The sequence below is a fragment of the Piliocolobus tephrosceles genome, chromosome 1 (genome assembly GCF_002776525.5).
Source record: "Piliocolobus tephrosceles isolate RC106 chromosome 1, ASM277652v3, whole genome shotgun sequence".
NCBI classification, from domain to species: domain Eukaryota; kingdom Metazoa; phylum Chordata; class Mammalia; order Primates; family Cercopithecidae; genus Piliocolobus; species Piliocolobus tephrosceles.
Window position 1 is genome coordinate 24,096,367 of NC_045434.1, and position 17,627 is coordinate 24,113,993.

Here is a 17,627-nt window from a genome sequence, read left to right on the forward strand (position 1 = left end):
TGGTGTGCTTTGTTGAATACTTTCTACCATTGCTCTTATCACAGCAAACATAATCTTGTATTTAGTATTTTAGCTACAGCATTTTATCTGAAACTCTGTGGGTTAAATCCTTAAATACAGACATTCTGGGTTGGTCCTCTATCAGGTTCTGAAAATAAAAAGCCATGTATTCAAGTAATTGAGCATCTCCTACAAACAGAGTTTGTATTTCTCCTCTGAATGTCAGTTTGTCATCATGAAGCATTGGTGGCATTACATTATCAATTATTTGAAACTAAGACAGTTCAGTGTTAAGTGCAGATATTAATAGAATATTTTACATTTCAACTTTATTATCACCAACAGACAAATGTTTGATAAAGAGAACTTGAATGCTGGCAGTTTCTAATGGATTCTAGGTTAAGAAGTTGAGCTCTTTTTGGAATTTCCAACTCTTTCTATCTAGAGTAGTTTTTTACTTTCATCCCACTCTTTCCTAATATAAAGGATTGACCTATCACAGAGCTTACTCAGATTATGCTAAAGACATACCAGTTTTAATTTAATGTTCTATATCTTCTCTTCCAAATTGTAAAACAAGATTGAATGTAAGGCAAATAAGATAAATAAGAGTTTTGATACCAGTAACACTACCAGAGATCAACTGAAAATTTTCAGCTCATTTTCTAATTTTCTTTCTTTTGCCATGTGTTCAAAGAAATCTTTAATGTTTCTGGATAACATGTTTTTCTTCTACAGGTCTCCTGCAAGCGCAAAATCTTCTAACGCAACTACCTCAGCAAAGCCAAGCCAACCTCCTACAGTCGCAACCAAGCATCACCCTCACCTCCCAGGTCAGTTTTCTTCTATGGGGGCTGCTTTCTCTTATCATGTTGTTTGGGGAGACTTTTGGACTTTTAATTTTTTTTTAATCTAATAAATCTAATAATTCAGTCTTTGAAAACTGACCAGAAAATCAAAGCTAGGCTTAATCAGCTTAATAAAGCAATGCCAGCAAATCAATATAGTCTTTGAAAATCTTCAGAGTTCCTGTTTTCTTATATGTTCATAAAGAATAACTGTGTTAGCAGTAAATGAGTAATGAGTTGTAGCCATGTGACATCTCCACTCACCATACTTGGCAGTAGATATTACCACTTAAACTGGAAACCTAGTTAGTCTCAGTTAAAATCCATTGTTATCCTTTACTCTTTCTCAGAAACTGCAAAGAAATTTTGATCTCTATATTTTCTTTTTTCTCAATGCTTTTATGGCTCTTTAGCTCATTTCTACTAGACCATATAAACACTATAATTATATAAAAACAAATCTTAGGCATAAAGAGGTTTAAATTATAGACCTAGTTCCACTTCTTATCTAGCTGTTGCTTTGAACATGTCATTTTACCTCTCTGGACCTCAGTCTTCTCATCTATAAATTAGGTGACTGGACTGGCTGATCCTGAATCTCCTAGCTCGGACTTTCTTTGTCTGCAGTTTGGAAGTTATCACTTAATACTAACACGTTACCAGATGTGACAGAATTCAGCATCCATTTATGATAAGAACTCTTGCAAACTAGATATAGAGGGTAACTTTCTTAACCTGGTATACAGCATGTACAAAAAAAAAGAAAAGAAAAAACCAGTATCATACTTAACGAGAAACTGAATACTTTCCCCTAAAATCAGAAATAAAGCAAAGTGACCAGTTGCCACTTTTATTCCACATTATACTGAAGGTGCTAGTAATGCAGTAAGACAATAAAATGAAATATTAATAAATGACATAGATTAGAAAGGAAGAAGTAAAACTATCTGAGTTGCTAGATGACATGATTGTCTATTTAGAAAATCCTAAGGAATGTACCAAAAAAAGCTACTGGAATAAGTGAGCTTAGCACGTATGATACAAAGTCAATATATAAAAATCATTTATATTTCTATACACTAGCAGTGAGCATTTGGAAGTTGAAATTTAGACAAAGAAATTTACAAAAAGAAATTTACAGTACTTAGGGGTAAACTTAACAAAATATTTGTAAGGCCTGTACGTTGAAAACTATAGAACATTGCTGGATAAAATTAAAGACCTATAAAATAGAAGTAATGTGTTCATGAATCAGAAGACTTAAGTTGTTAAAATGTCAGTTTTTCCCAAATTGACCTCTAGATTTAACACAGACTCAACCAATACCTAGCAGCCTTTTTTGTAGAAATTTGCATACTGTTTCTAACATTTATATAGAACTGTAGAAAACACAGAATAACCAAATGACTTTGAGAAGAAAATTGAAGGACCACCTTATGTCAAGAATAATTATAAAACTCCAGTATTGAAGACAGTGTAATACTGGCATGTGGATAGAAATAGAGACCAGTGGAACAGAATAGAAGGTCCAGTAGACCCACACGTATATGGCCAACTGATTTGCCAAAGGTACCAAAGAATTTCAGTGGGGAAAAAAAGTCATTTTAAAAAATGCTGCAGAAACAATAGGCGGGGGGAAAAAAACCTTGACTATTATTTCACACCATATACAAAGATTTGTTTGATGGGTTGTAGACCTAAACTTAGAGAAAAAACTTGGAAAAAAATCTTTGTGTCCTTGTCTAACCCAAGGATTTCTTAAATAGGACACAAAAAGCACCATAAAATATAAAACTGATAAATTTATTTTCATAAAAATTAAAAGCTTCTCTCAAGTGAATGAAAAGAAAACCACAGATGGGGAGAAAATATTTTTATGAAACATACCTGATAAAAGGTTTGTGTTCAGAATGTCTAAAGAACTCATTCAAGTTAGCAATAAGACAATCTGATTTAAGGGAATGGGCAGCAAAAAAATTGGAGATACTTCACCCAAGAAGATATGTAAATGTCCAGCAGGCATATGAAAAGATGCTCAAAAACCGTTAGTCATCAGGAAAATTTAAATGAAATATCACTGCACACTCACTAGAATAAGCAAAATTTAAAAGGCTATGACAAAACGAAGTGTTGGCAAGAAGGTAAAGCAACTAGAGTTCTCATGCATTGCTTAGTGGTGTTGCAAAATGGTACACACAACTTTGGATATTATTTTGGCAGTTTCTTTTTTGGGGGTGAGGGGGAGGCAAGGTCTTGCTCTGTCACCCAGGCTGGAGTGCAGTGGCACAATCACAGCCCACTCTAGCTGCGTGACCTCCTAAGCTCAAGTGATCCTCCTACTTCAGCCTCCTGAGTAACTGGGATTACAGGCATGCATCACCACGCCCAGCTATTTTTTGTAGAGGTGAGGTTTTGCCATGTTGCCTAGGCTGGTCTTGAACTCCTGGGCTCAAGAAATCTGCCTGTCTTGGCCTCCCAAAGTGTTGAGATGACAGGTGTGAGCCACTGCACCAGACTGGCAGTATCTTATAAAATTAAATGTCTGTGTACCTCGTGACCCAGCAGTTCTGTCCCTAGAAATGAAAGCATACGTCCACACAAAGACTTGTACGTGAATGTTTATAGCAGCTTTATTCACCTCAAACTGGAAACAACCTAAATATACATCAGCTGGTGACTAGGTAACATAAATTTTACGCATATCCATATGATGGAATGCTACTTAGCAATAAAAAAAAAAGTGCTTCTGATACATGCAGCTCCTGTGAATGTCAAAAGCATTATACTACATGAAAGAAGACATAAAAGACTGCATAGAGTATGATTCAGTACACATGGCATTTTAGAAAACACAAAAGTAAGGCACATAAAACATATTAGTGGTTGCCAGGGACTGGGGGCTAATGATGGGGATTAACTACAAAGGGAACAAGGGAACTTTTGGGAGTGATGAGAATGTTCTGTATCTACTACTATCTGTAGTAACTGCTACTACAATTAGTAGCAATTGTATGACTGTATGTAGAGAGTGAGGTTGGGGTTTTTGAAAAAAGTCTATACCAGAGACTCCTTCCTGGCCTGCATGCTCTGCATATGGTGGCAGGGCTGTTGTAGCTTCATCCTGACTCCTGCTCACTGAATTCTACTCTGCCATTTCTAGATCTGGCCCAGTCCAGCTTGAGGTTTCTGGAGTTGGGGTAACTTATCTATAACCACCCCATCTAAAGTTACCTAAGCTATTTTTAGTCCTTTATTATTTGAGAATGGGGCTACTTCAACCCCGGAGATGAAGTAACAATATGATAGTTAAGACTCACCTCTAACTGTCAACCAGTTTCGCTGTGAGAAGTGTACAGCCACATGGGAGTCTACTATGGTTGGTGGTGGTTTTGGGTACTCCAGAATGATCAGGTTGAAAATTACGCAGTGTCAGCATGACATAGAAATGAACTTTGTTGTTGTCATTGAAACAGGATGATAAGAGAGGAACTTAACTCCAGTTGTCGCCTGTGTAATGCTTATTCTGTAGTTTTCTGGGATAGTTAGTTCCTTTGGAGGAAGCCTTGACTCATAAGGTAAAGGTCAGGGTTATATAACTCATCTCAATTTGAAGAAGAAAAATTCACAGCCACAGACTTTATCTGTAATCCTGGTTTATAATCGCTCACCTGGGCTACTGTTCACAGGAGGGGACAACTGAGCAACTAAGATGCAGTCAGGCAGCACCTCCCACTAGTGAGGTGTGTTCCACTCAGGGCTTGTGAATAGAACAGAAGAATAACCTTATGTTTGTGTGATAAGAAAGTTGAGTATTTTCTTTTTAAAAAGGGACTGTATCCTCATGTCCCAAAATAAACTATACATGGATTTAAATAATCAAATATTCAACAACACATAGAAGAAGCTAGCAGATTATAAGGAATTTTATCAATGTTAGAAATAAGTGAAGCTTTCTCAGATTTGAAGTAAAAGGATATATTAGAAAGGAAAATTAAAAGCTAATCCAAATGACAATTTAAAGATTTATATACACTGAAAAATAAAGAAAGCAAATTGGAAAAAGCGTTTGCGTTAATATGACAAAGCTTACTCTATAAAATTTGAGGATCTCTCTAAGGATAAGGATGAGAATAAGGGTATCATTAATATATAAATTGGTTAAGGACAGAAATCCAATTCACATCCAAGGAAATACAGATAACAGTTGACACATGGGAAAATTTTGACCTTGAGTAGTAAGAGAAATACAAATTAAAGCAGCAGGGAACTACCATTTACTTCTTGAATTAGCAAAACATTTTTTTAAACTGCTAACCAAGTCATGTGGAAGAGTGTTGCAAAGTGGGAACCAACTTTATGATATGTATCAAAAGCCGTGAAATTGTTTAGTTGCCAGAAGAGCCCTTGAGAATTTATGTTAAAAGAACTAATTACTCACATAGGTGGAAAAAATAACTAATATGCATGAAGTTTTTCATTGTGTTATCTATATTAGTGAAAACACGAAAACTGTCTAGCAATTAAGAACTGGTTAAGTGAATTATCAGAGTATTGCCTTAGTTTTTAAAAAGGATAATTATGAAGACTGAAATACCACAGAAAAAAGTTAAAACAATCTTAAATGAGAAAAGCAGAGAGTAAAATTATGTATACCATAATTACAGTGAAGGTTTAAAAATATAGGTCCTTGGGGAAAAAACTGGAACAGATATACAAAAGTGAAACCTGTTATAAGATATTTAAACTATAGGTGGTTTACTTTTCCCCCTTAAAATAATTTTAATGATCTTGAATACTATTTTTATAATACTGTGTCACAGGTTGGAGATGTAATAGTGATAAAAAAGACTCTACTGCTTTGACAGTTGAAGTGCTAGACTTATGAAATAGATTTTTTGAAATAAAGAGTAATTTATTAAAAGACATAAGATATATGTATTCAGACCATTTGAAAACCCAGTTACAATAGATTTCGTTTTTGTGTATTGATGTTTTTTCTATAGAGTTACATGCTTAATCTTACTTGGAATTACCACATACGTAGTTTCACTGTCTGCTTTGCTCACTGAACATTATGTTGTACATTCTGTAGTGTTACATGGTCTTCATTGTTCTCCTTAAATGTGGCTGTTTCCTTCAATTGTTTACTTGGAGTAAGCCTAAATATCTTTTCACATGTTTTTCCTCATTGTTTTATTCTTTCTCTAACAGCCAGCAACCCCAACACGCACAATAGCAGCAACCCCAATTCAGACACTTCCACAGAGCCAGTCAACACCAAAGCGAATTGATACTCCCAGCTTGGAGGAGCCCAGTGACCTTGAGGAGCTTGAGCAGTTTGCCAAGACCTTCAAACAAAGACGAATCAAACTTGGATTCACTCAGGTAGGGTGAATTGGCCTTACATTGATTGCCCTCCTTGGCTGGGTCCAAATTCGGTTGGCTGTCTGTATTCATGGATTCCACATCTGTGGATTTGACCAGTCTAAAATATTTGAGGCAGGGGATGAAAAAGGATGGTCATGTCTGTACTGAACATGTGTAGACTTTTTTTCTTGCCATTATTTCCTAAGCAATACAATGATTTACATAGCATTTATATTATATTAAGTATTATAAGTAACCTAGAGATGATTTAAGGTATATGGGAGGATACACATATGTTATATACAAATACGCATTTTATAATTTTGAGGACTTGAGCATCAGTGGATTTTGGTATCCAAGGGAGGTCCCGAAACCAATCCTTTGTGCATACCAAGGGACAACTGTATTTACTTTACACGTCCAAAGAGGCTTCTAAGATACAATATATTCCTCAGCCATGTTGTTTTTTGGTGTTAAACTGTACCTTTTTGTTAGCCTTTTCCTGCATTTTTAATGTATGGTTTAATGTTGGTCTAGAAGCTTTATGATTCCTTTCAGAACACAGGCCTCTGAAATCATAATTATATCAGTAAATTGTGAAGAGTTTAAAAGATTATGTTGGAGGATATTTTGACTGTACTGAGGATTTTGTTATTGAAGAATATCTGGTAGTAGACCTTAGTGCTTCATATGTAAGATGAAGACCTTAGTGCTTCATGTGTAAGATGAAGAGAGAGTAAAGATTACAGGGTGTTTTAGTAGCTAAAAGGGGAAAAGTTTAGAAGGCTTATTTAAAAACAGTTTTTTGTAGTGGGTTGCAGTAGCTCTCATCTGTAATCCCAGCACTTTGGGAGACTGAGGTGGGAGGATTGCTTGAGCCCAGGAGATGGAGACCAGCCTGGTCTCTGGTGGGACCCTGTCTCTCCAAAGAGTAAATAAAAAATTTAACTGGGTGTGGTGGCACATGCCTGTAGTTCAAGCTTATCAGGAGGCTGAGGTGGGAGGATTGCTTGAACCTGGGAGGTCGAGGCTGCAGTGAGCCAATATTGCTCCTTTGCACTCCAGCCCGGGTGACAGAGCAAAACACTGTCTCTAAAAAGATAAAAATTAATAAAAATTAAAAATAAAAATAACTTTTTGGAAGAGAAAGGGTAATGAAGACAGGCATGCAGGGCACAGGCACACACACTCTCTAAGCCTATGCTAAAACCAGTTAATCAAGCAAGAATCTATAGAAGATGAAAACCCCAAATTAGCCAATATCCAAATTAATTTTCTACAATTTGTCAACTAACCAAGGACTTTTAAAGAAGAGTGAATATATTTAATAAATTAATTAAACAGTTGTCTGGATACATGGCATTTTTGTTTGTTCTAAGCACTACCACTGACTCTTTGATTAACCTGTCATAAATAATACATGTTTTTTAGAGGCAGGGTCTCACTATGTTGGCCAGGTTGGTCTTGAACTCTTGGCCTCAAGCAACCCTCCTGCCTTGGCTTCCCAAAGTGCTAGGATTACAGGTGTGAGCCACTGTGCCCAGCCTGTAAATAATAATTTTAAAGCAGGCAAAGAATTAAACTGAATGAAATTTATGTAAAATGGTATAAGATCATTAGGTTAAAAAAAAAAAAAGGCGGAATTATGGATTAGATTGGGTGCTTTTATGGAATCAGGAAAAACCTGATATTTTCTTTCCAGGGAATATAATTACTGTTTGAAGTTTTTAAGCCACTACTTAAATATTACTCAAATTACTTTGTGTTGAAAGTACAGTAATGCTCCACCTGGCCTGGTAGGTCAAAATCCAAGGATAGCATCCTGCATGTACTATGGGTGTTCTTAAGAACACATTTATATGTATCTTTATATCTATCTTTCTTTCTTTTTTTTTTTTGAGACAGGGCCTCGGTCTGTCACTCAGGCTGGAGTACAGTGTCATGATCATGGCCCACTGCAGTCTTAACCTCCAGGGATCAAAGGATTCTCCTGCTTCTGTCTCCTGAGTAGCTGGGACTCAGGCACACCATCACACCCAGCTAATTTTTGTATTTTTTGTAGAGACGAGGTCTTGTCATGTTGCCCAGGCTGGTCTCAAACTCCTAGGCTCAACCAAATCCATCCACGTCAGCTTCCCAAAGTGCTGAGATTACAGGTGTGAGCCACCATGCCCAGCCCAGGCTTATATTTCTTTGGGAATTCATTTTTGCTCAAAGAAATCAGTTGTGTTTGGGAATATAAAATGATTTTTTAAATAGGCATGATTTTAGAGGAAATACAGTTACATTTGTGAGGAGTTTGACTTATGAAGAAGCAAATTATCCAGAAACATTTTAATCCTTTCAAAGCATCTTAAATGATCTGACTTGTTTTAAAAAGAAAGCTAGGCCAGGCACGGTGACTCACACCTGTAATCCCAGCACTTTGGGAGGCCGAGACAGGTGGATCACCTGAGGTCAGGAGTTCAAGACCAGCCTCGCCGACATGGTGAAACCGCATCTCCACTAAAAAATACAAAAATTAGCCAGGCGTGATGGCGGATGCCTGTAATCCCAGCTAATCAGGAGGCTGAGGCAGGGAGAATTGCTTCAACCTGGGAGGTAGAGATTACAGTGAGCCGAGATCACACCACTGCACTCCAGCCTGGGTGACAGAGCGAGACTCTGTCTAAAAAAAAAAAAAGAAACATAAACATAAAACTAGATTGATATGAGTAAGTTAGGACGCTGAAATAAGTATACAGTTAGCATATTTAGCAGTGCCTCAAGTTTTGAACTATTCGCACAGTATACTCTTGGGTTCCCTGAGAGATTGTTGTCTAAGTGATATGCCAAAGATGTTAAGGCTTTTAAAAATCTTTAGCTTTTACTCAAATAGTGGTTTGCCTTTCTGCATTTGACCCAGCGTATTGCCAGTGTTATGTTTTTCTCTGCCTCCGCACATCCCTCCAGGTAAAGGAGCTTCCCTATGGTCTGGTGTTTTGTTTTGTAGTTTTATCCTATTTTTTGGCATGACCATTCCTTATTTTTCAAAAGGACTTTGAGACAGCAGTGGCAATGGTTCACAAACTTGGACTAGGTGGGTTAAAGTGTATACTACTGCTGCAGAATGGAAAATCAGTCTATCAACCTCTGCTTGTAAGTCAGATACTTTAATTTTAGTTATTTGAAGGTTGTTCTGTGTCCAATGTATTTATGTACACACACAAAGTTTTAGCCATTAATTTGCTGAAATAAAAAAAGCTCTATTCTCTGTGTGAGTATGCATATTATTAGATGTTTTAAACAGTTATTTTCTAATTACATAATTGCTTATTAAAGGATTACCATGGCTGTCTTTGCATAGTTAGAAAGCATGTCATAGTATAATACATTTATCACATGTGGTACATTCATTATTTCCCAGTCCCAGTTTTTGTTCCTTTTTTGTTTTGTTATTTTTAAAAATATCAAAGGGATATAATATAGTTAAGATTGTATATGAATCGACTACTTAAAACGTTTACTTTTGTGAGTGATAACCCAAGATGGTTGTGAGTTGGATTGTCATGAAAGCATTAAACCAAGCCTGTACCAAATTAATGAAAATTAGTATGTTAACTGAGGAGCCTGTTGCTTTTTATTCAATTAAGCAATTTAAATGTGAAATAAAACATATTATTAATAAATGATAAAGTGAGTTTATTATCATGGTTCTAGTTAGTTAATGGCATAGCTTTATTTCCAGCCACCACCTTAAGGTATCAATTCTTATAATTACTGTCATGATTTTTTAATATATATTTTATTTACCTTTTTTTTTTTTTTTTTTTTTTTTTTAGAGAGAGGGTATCACTCTGTTGGCTCTGGCTGAAGTTCAGTGGCACAATTATATCTCACTGCAGCCTCAAACTTCTGGGGTCAAGTGATCTTCCCACCTCAGCCTTGCAAGTAGCTGGGACTACAGACACACACACCACACCCAACTAATATTTTTGTGTTTGGTAGAGATGGGGTCTTGTGTTTCCTAGGCTGTTGATTTATTTTTTACTTGTTAAATTGTTACTTTTATATACTTTTATAATAAGATAGAAGTTTGTGAAAATTTATAGCTTAAAATGAGGTTTTAAAAATAGGTTATTTTTTTAACCCACCTAGCACCTATTGTGCCAGAAAACGCTTATTGCCATCTAACTGCTACATAAGTTCTTATACTCAAAGAATTACAAGGTTTAATTGGCACCAGCTATAATCTAAACAAGGTGACCATGACATGAATATATGTGATACACAATGTGTAAGTTCAGTGCTTGACATATAGTAGGCACTTAGTGAATATTTGATTGAAGTAACATTTTATTTTATTTTCTTCTATTTATTTTTTTGAGAGAGTCTCACTCTGTCACCCAGGCTGGAGTGCAGTAGCCTGATCTCGGCTCACTGCAACCTCCGCCTCCCGGGTTTCAAGCAGTTCTCATGCCTCAGCCTCCTGATAAGCTGGGATTACAGGGGTGCACCACCACACCTGACTAATTTTTGTATTTTTAGTAGAAACAGGAGTTTCGCCATGTTGGCCAGGCTGGTCTTGAACTCCTGACCTCAAGTAATCCACCTGCCTTGGCCTCTTAAAGTGCTGGGATTACAGGTGTGAACCACTGTGCCCTGCCTGAATGAAGTAACATTTAATAAAAATACAGCGATATAAGTATAGATAAACATAATCATCTATATCTTTAGACATATTTGTATACAGTATAGTGGATAGCACTTATGCCCTGCTCATCACTAATTCTGGTTCTTTCCATTTTACTGTAATTGGAAGGAAAGTAATAAACAGTCTACTTCAGTATGTTCAGAACTGTCATTAAAACTTTGTGATTATGGGATGTTCTGTATTTGTGTTGTCCAACACAATAGCCACTGTCTACTTACAGCTATTGAGCACTTGGAAGGGCTAGTGGTGCTAAAGAACTGAATTTTTAATTTATTGGGTTTTAATTAATTTAAATAGCCACATGTGGCTGGTGGCTATATGGGAAGGCAGAGGATATCAGTCACTTGAAGTTCAGGTATTCTGTGTGCCTCCTTTTGTCTTACATTTCAATATTTCTCACTGTTAAACTTTTTGTCAGAAGTAGCTCACCAAAAAGAAAATGGGGTTTTAAAAATATGTCATTTTTTGTAACCCAACTGCCACCTAATGTAGGTGCTAATAAAAAATGTAGTATTCAAAAGATGGATTAGGGGTAGGGAGGAATCAAAGGACTGGGATAATCCCAGTTCAAAATAAGTGTTGCCAGGATAGTTGAGAGTTGGCTGTCTCATAGTAGGATTAGTTGTATAGTACTTTGGACCAGAAATAATGTTGCCTTTCTGCCCTGTCACTAAACTAATTGAAATGAATGGGTGAATCATTTAAACTCCGTGAGCTTCTGTTTCCTGTATATAAAGTAACTATTAAGATACCCTTTTTTTCCAGCTTGAACAAGAGAGATTCAGCAAGAAGAAAAGCTCTGTATACATTTCAAAGGTTATAGGCTTATAGAGAAAGACATCTTTTGTAATATATTCAGGGCATCATTGTTCTATTGCTATAAGGTTACCAAGTTTCCAGTGCCCATGAAGGTTTGACTAAATGGGTCAAACCTCTCTACTGTGAATTTCTATTTCTATGATGGTTACAAAAGTAGTCTTTTAGAATACCTGTTTTTTGTAACTAACTTTGAAATCCAAACTAGGAGTGAAAATAGATTTTTTTTTTCACTGCTTCCAGAAATACTTGATAGGGAAAAGAAGAAAGAGATGATTTCTAATTTTTAAACTGGTTTTTGGGAAGTTTGGTTAGTTCAGTAATATCTTAGGTTATCTAGAGAGTTATACATAATATCTGTAGGTGATACAGATAAATTTATTTTTCTTTTTATTTTTTAATTTTTTTTCTTTTTTTGAGACAGGGTCTCGCTCTGTCACCCAGACTGGAGTGCAGTGGCACGATAATAGCTTGCTACAGCCTTGACCTCCTGGGCTCAAGCAATCCTTCCACCTCAGCCTCCCAAATGGCTAGGACTACAGGCACAAGCCACCATGCCTGGCTGATATTTGTTTTTTTTTTTTTTTTTTTTTTTTTTAGATGTTTTGCCACGTTCCCCAGACTGGTCTGGAAATCCTGGGCTCAAATAATCCACCCATGTAGGCCTAGGCCTCCCAAAATCCTGGGATTAAAGTTGTGAGCCACTGTGCCCAGACCAGATAAATACATTTTTAAAGATTACTTAAATCACTTTGGTTGTATCATTTAAGGGGCTTGTTAGAATATTAGCACTATTTTTGATACCTAGTTGAAATTTTGTTATCTCCATGATTACATAAGGTGGCAAGAAGAGATTCAAAATGGGAAAGTATGTGGGACAGTATTGAACATTATAATGATCAGGCGTGACAGAGTCCTCACAGTAACACTGTAACTGGCTTAGGAATGGAATTTATGTGGGACCCCATAAGTGGAATAATTATTGACTCTGTCTAAAGCAGTTACTGGAGCAACACCCCAGAGTGAAGGCTTTAAGCATTGGTGAGATGACTCTGTCTTTCCTCTCCTCTTCTGCTCTGTATTTTGTGTAGGGTGATGTTGGGCTCGCTATGGGGAAACTATATGGAAATGACTTCAGCCAAACTACCATCTCTCGCTTTGAAGCCTTGAACCTCAGCTTTAAGAACATGTGCAAGTTGAAGCCACTTTTAGAGAAGTGGCTAAATGATGCAGGTAAGTGACTATATAAGACATTTCTTTGTCATTCATTGGAATTTTACAGGGGGATTGTTATATAAATTGGGGTTTGTATTTCTTACTCTATTTTTGTTATTACGGAACCTTGAAGCTTACTGATCCTGGGAGGATCATTATGAATTATGGTAATATAAATCAGAAAGCTGATTCATTTAAATATTCTAGTAATAACAGTGTAAATAATTAGCAATAATTTTTAGCCTGAAATACTTCTTGTATTTGAGCTAGGAAAGGAACACACACACACACACAGTTGAAGGAATAGGATAAGAAGGCTTTTGTATTTAGGTAAGCTTGAAGTAGAAGCTTATTGTTTCTTCCTTGATGAATTATCATAGAACTTGTTCTTGCAATATTGCTGCTTTTGTTATTTCAGATGAACACACATATCATTCAGAAAAGTTGGACTACTAGCTTAGTCTTACGTTTTTTTGTTCTGAGAGTTCCTTTTGGAAGATTGGAATTTTGAGTCACAGTATCATAGACTGTGAAAGCTGTAGGAGTCATATAGATCCCTTAAACTATGGTTCTTATTGTAGATATGAACAAAAATTAGGCCTTTGGAAAAGACAAACCTGAAACACGCATCCTTGGACAGGTTTATTCAGTAGCTGTGGGTGAGGCCTAGGCATCTGTTTCCAGAGTCCACAGATAAGAACCACTGATTTACTCCTTCCATCTTATTTTACACATAGCAGAAACAAACTCAGTTGTGTATGACGTGCCCAAGGTTATTAAACTGTGAAATTACAGAACCCTGTGATTTAACTTCAGAGAATTTATAAATATTTCATTTGTTTCTTTTCTTTTTACCCTACATTATACCAATAAAATCAGAGGCCATTTACAAGATAAATATTAAACGTTCAGTAAAGAAACTTTCTTCCTTTTATCGCCAGAACTTATAAACAAACAGAACTGGAGACATAGAGCTGAGTTTAAGGATAGAAATAGTAAACCTCTTTTTTCTCAGAAACAGAAATCCAAAAGTAGTGGTAATATTGTCAACATCCTAGGACAAAGAATGCCAATAAGGGCAGCAGAAATATCCATGGTAGTAAATATATATTTTGGGGGGGGGGGGGGGAGCAGGTAAGGGGAGACATGGTCTCACTGTGTTGCCCAGGCTGGAGTGCAATGACACGATCTCAGCTCACTGCAACCTCTGCCTCCCAGATTCAAGTGGTTCTCCTGCCTCGGCCTCCCAAGTAACTGGGACCACAGGTGCACGCCACCGTGCCCAGCTAATTTTTGTATTTTTGATAGAGATGGGGTTTCACCACGTTAGCCAGGCTGGTCTTGAACTGCTGACCTCAAGTGATCCTCCCGCCTCTGCCTCCCAAAGTGCTGGGTGTACAGGTGTGAACCACCATGCCCGGCCAATAAGCAATATTGTAATGTAGGTTATGTGAAAACCTTTTCATACTTCATGTAGCTTATTTTGTCAGTTTTGTTTATATGCATATTATGCATATGAATCACTGTGCTCAGCTAATTTTATTTGTGTATTTTCTTCATTCTTACAGAGAACCTCTCATCTGATTCGTCCCTTTCCAGCCCAAGTGCCCTGAATTCTCCAGGAATTGAGGGCTTGAGCCGTAGGAGGAAGAAACGCACCAGCATAGAGACCAACATCCGTGTGGCCTTAGAGAAGAGTTTCTTGGAGGTCAGTGAGGATTTTACTTTTCTGTACGTGGGATTGTCTGTGTGGTACTTAACATTAGTACTGAGTAGAAACTGTAGGTGGTAAAAGATGACATGTCAGCCTCTGCCCTTATGGATGATTATGAATAGGTGAAGTAAGTAAGTTACTAACATAATAGACAGAACCAGAGTTCTGCAGGGTTCAGGAGAGACCAGAATCACATCCATGCAAGCGCTCAGTATGAGAGAGGTGGCAGCTAACATAGGATACATAGGAATTAATTCCACAGACTACAAAAGGTGGGGGGAAAGTACTTTAGCGGAGGAAACACATGAGCATTTCCCCCTCAGAGTGGGGGAGAAACACTGAAGTGAGGGAACCCATAGGGTGTATCAGGAGACACTCGAGTAGATTGGTTGGTTAAATTGTAGTGTCTGTATGTCTGGAGTAGTAGTTTGGGATTGGAACACTAGAGACCTTGAGTGTTAGGCTATGGAGCTTAAGTTAATGCAAGAGATATTTGGCAATTATTTTTTTTAACCAGGTAATATCATAACAAAGCTTTTAAGAAAATTTTGACTTCTCTAATTCAGAAAAGACTTGAGCACATTGGGAGAACACTGAATTAGGAATTTTTATCAGCTCTGCCCCTGATTGGGCAAATCACATGATTTCTTTAAGCTGAAGGTCCTTCATCTATGAAACACCTGCCTTTCCTACTGTGAGGTCCAAATTAGATAGCATGAAGCATGGAGAAAGGTTAAATTCCTACTAATACATATGGTTGTACTGGTATTTTGTTAATTTCATTCACAATTAATAGATCTTAAAAATGAAAAACTATAGATATTCAAGGATAACTTATTCTAAGTTAATATGAATAAGTTTAGTAGGCGTATGTTCATTAGAACTTCTATCTACAGAATCTCTTTGTTGAAAGTGGCCCAGTATGGATGGTCATATGTATCCCAGCTTCATTTTCTAACCTGTTCCTCCTCATTTGTTTATTTATATACTGATGTGATTATGCCAGTAGTTCAAAAAGTTATTCCAAAGGATAGTTATTCCAAAGGATTTTTTCACCCTGCAGAATCAAAAGCCTACCTCGGAAGAGATCACTATGATTGCTGATCAGCTCAATATGGAAAAAGAGGTGATTCGTGTTTGGTTCTGTAACCGCCGCCAGAAAGAAAAAAGAATAAACCCACCAAGCAGTGGTGGGACCAGCAGCTCACCTATCAAAGCGATTTTCCCCAGCCCAGCTTCACTGGTAAGAATAAAAAAATGCAAGCTCAAGGGCTAATTTTCACAATTTTACAAATGACCTGTTAAATCAGTTTATTTCATAATGGTAATTTAATGAATAAATACATCAAGTAAATACATATAAATTTATATTTTAGACATTATCAAGGTAATGAAATTCTCATGCTTATGTGCTCTCTCGCTGTCTCGCTCTCTGTCTGCTGAGGTCACTGGTCTTGAGGTGCCCCTGCATGGAGGTTGAAATCTCATGTTGTTATTAACCCAAGAACTTCTTGGTCTATCTTATTTTTTATTTATTTTTCTATTTATTGTATTGTATTGTATTGTATTGTATTGTATTGTATTGTATTGAGACAGAGTCTCGCTCCATCACCCAGGCTGGAGTACAGCGGTACGATCTCGGCTCACTGCAACCTCCACCTCCTGGGTTCAAGTGATTCTTGTGCCTCAGCCTCCCGAGTAACTGAGATTACAGATGTACCCCACAGATGTACCACCATTCCCGGCTAATTTTTTGTACTTTTGATAGAAGCAGGGTTTCACCATGTTGGCCAGGCTGGTCTTGAACTCCAGACCTCAAGTGATCCACCGCCTCGGCCTCCACCTCCCAAAGTGCTGGGATTACAGGTGTGAGCCACCATTCTCAGTCTTCTTTTTTTTTTTTTTTTTTTTTTTTGGAGACAGAGTTTCACTCTTGTTGCCCAGGCTGGAGTGCAATGGTGTGATCTCACTGCAGCCTCCGCCTCCTGGGTTCAAAAGATTCTCCTGCCTCAGCCTCCCGAAGTAGCTGAGATTACAGGCACCCGCCACAAGGCCCAGCTAATTTTTTTGTATTTTTAGTTGAGACCGGGGTTTCACCATGTTCTCCAGGCTGGTCTTAAACTCCTGACCTCAGGTGATCCACCTGCCTCAGCCTCCCAAAGTGCTGGGATTACAGGTGTGAACCACCGCACCCAGCCCACCTATCTTATTTTTTAAAGTGAACAATTCTAATTCTTTCATTGCATTTCCATCATACTTTTCTCTGGTATAGTTCATTAGATTACTGTGTAACCATGGGAGTAAATTTGCTACTGATTCCAGCTATCTCAGAAAATCTTTAGTTACTTTTTATTCGTGTTGAGTCCTAAAGCCCAATTTGTTAAACTTACACTCACATGATTAAGTGACAACAAATTACCAGATAACTTACAGCTCTGAACTTGTATTAAGACAATCATCTCAGATCTTTTACTTCCAAACAACATGTGATCCTTTCCTATGAAGCCTCATTGAGTAACTTCTGCTGTTTGCATTAGTCCTAGACTGAAGAGACATACAGTGGTCGTGTGACTCCCTTGATTTTTAGGATGATTATAAATTTGACTTCTACATTGTCAGGATTCAAAAGATGGGAATATTGTTGAGTTTGCATTTCTGTTCTTTTTAAATTTGGTTTTATTTTATTTGAATGTCATTCCATACTGGCAGGCTTTTTAAACTAAAATCAGCATTAAAAGCACATGTTAGTTTATTGAAGGTTGTAGTTGTTAAATGGTGGGTGTGTAGTCATAAAGTTATGAGATAGTTATGAAAAAGATAATTATTGAACAACAATTTTGTTTTGTAAAGGTGATGTTTATGTTGATTTGTACTAGAAGAAAGACAGTATCTCTTGCAAAACTAGAATTTTTTGTTATTTCAAAACGAATCAGTTTTTTAAAAAGTTTACTTCACATTATTTTCATAATTTTAT

The 17,627-nt window shown here is 37.0% G+C and overlaps 1 protein-coding gene across 4 annotated transcripts in view; it reads left to right on the top strand.

Annotated features, from left to right (window-relative positions):
- Positions 1-17,627, top strand: part of POU2F1 (POU class 2 homeobox 1) — a 199,705-nt gene that overhangs the window by 157,644 nt on the left and 24,434 nt on the right. For all 4 annotated transcript variants that reach the window (XM_023207073.2, XM_023207076.3, XM_023207075.2 and 1 more), the window contains 5 exons: positions 739-833; positions 6,060-6,233; positions 12,816-12,957; positions 14,508-14,647; positions 15,717-15,896. In XM_023207073.2, coding sequence (XP_023062841.1) covers positions 739-833; positions 6,060-6,233; positions 12,816-12,957; positions 14,508-14,647; positions 15,717-15,896 — 731 coding nt within the window. The remainder of the gene's footprint in view (positions 1-738; positions 834-6,059; positions 6,234-12,815; positions 12,958-14,507; positions 14,648-15,716; positions 15,897-17,627) is intronic.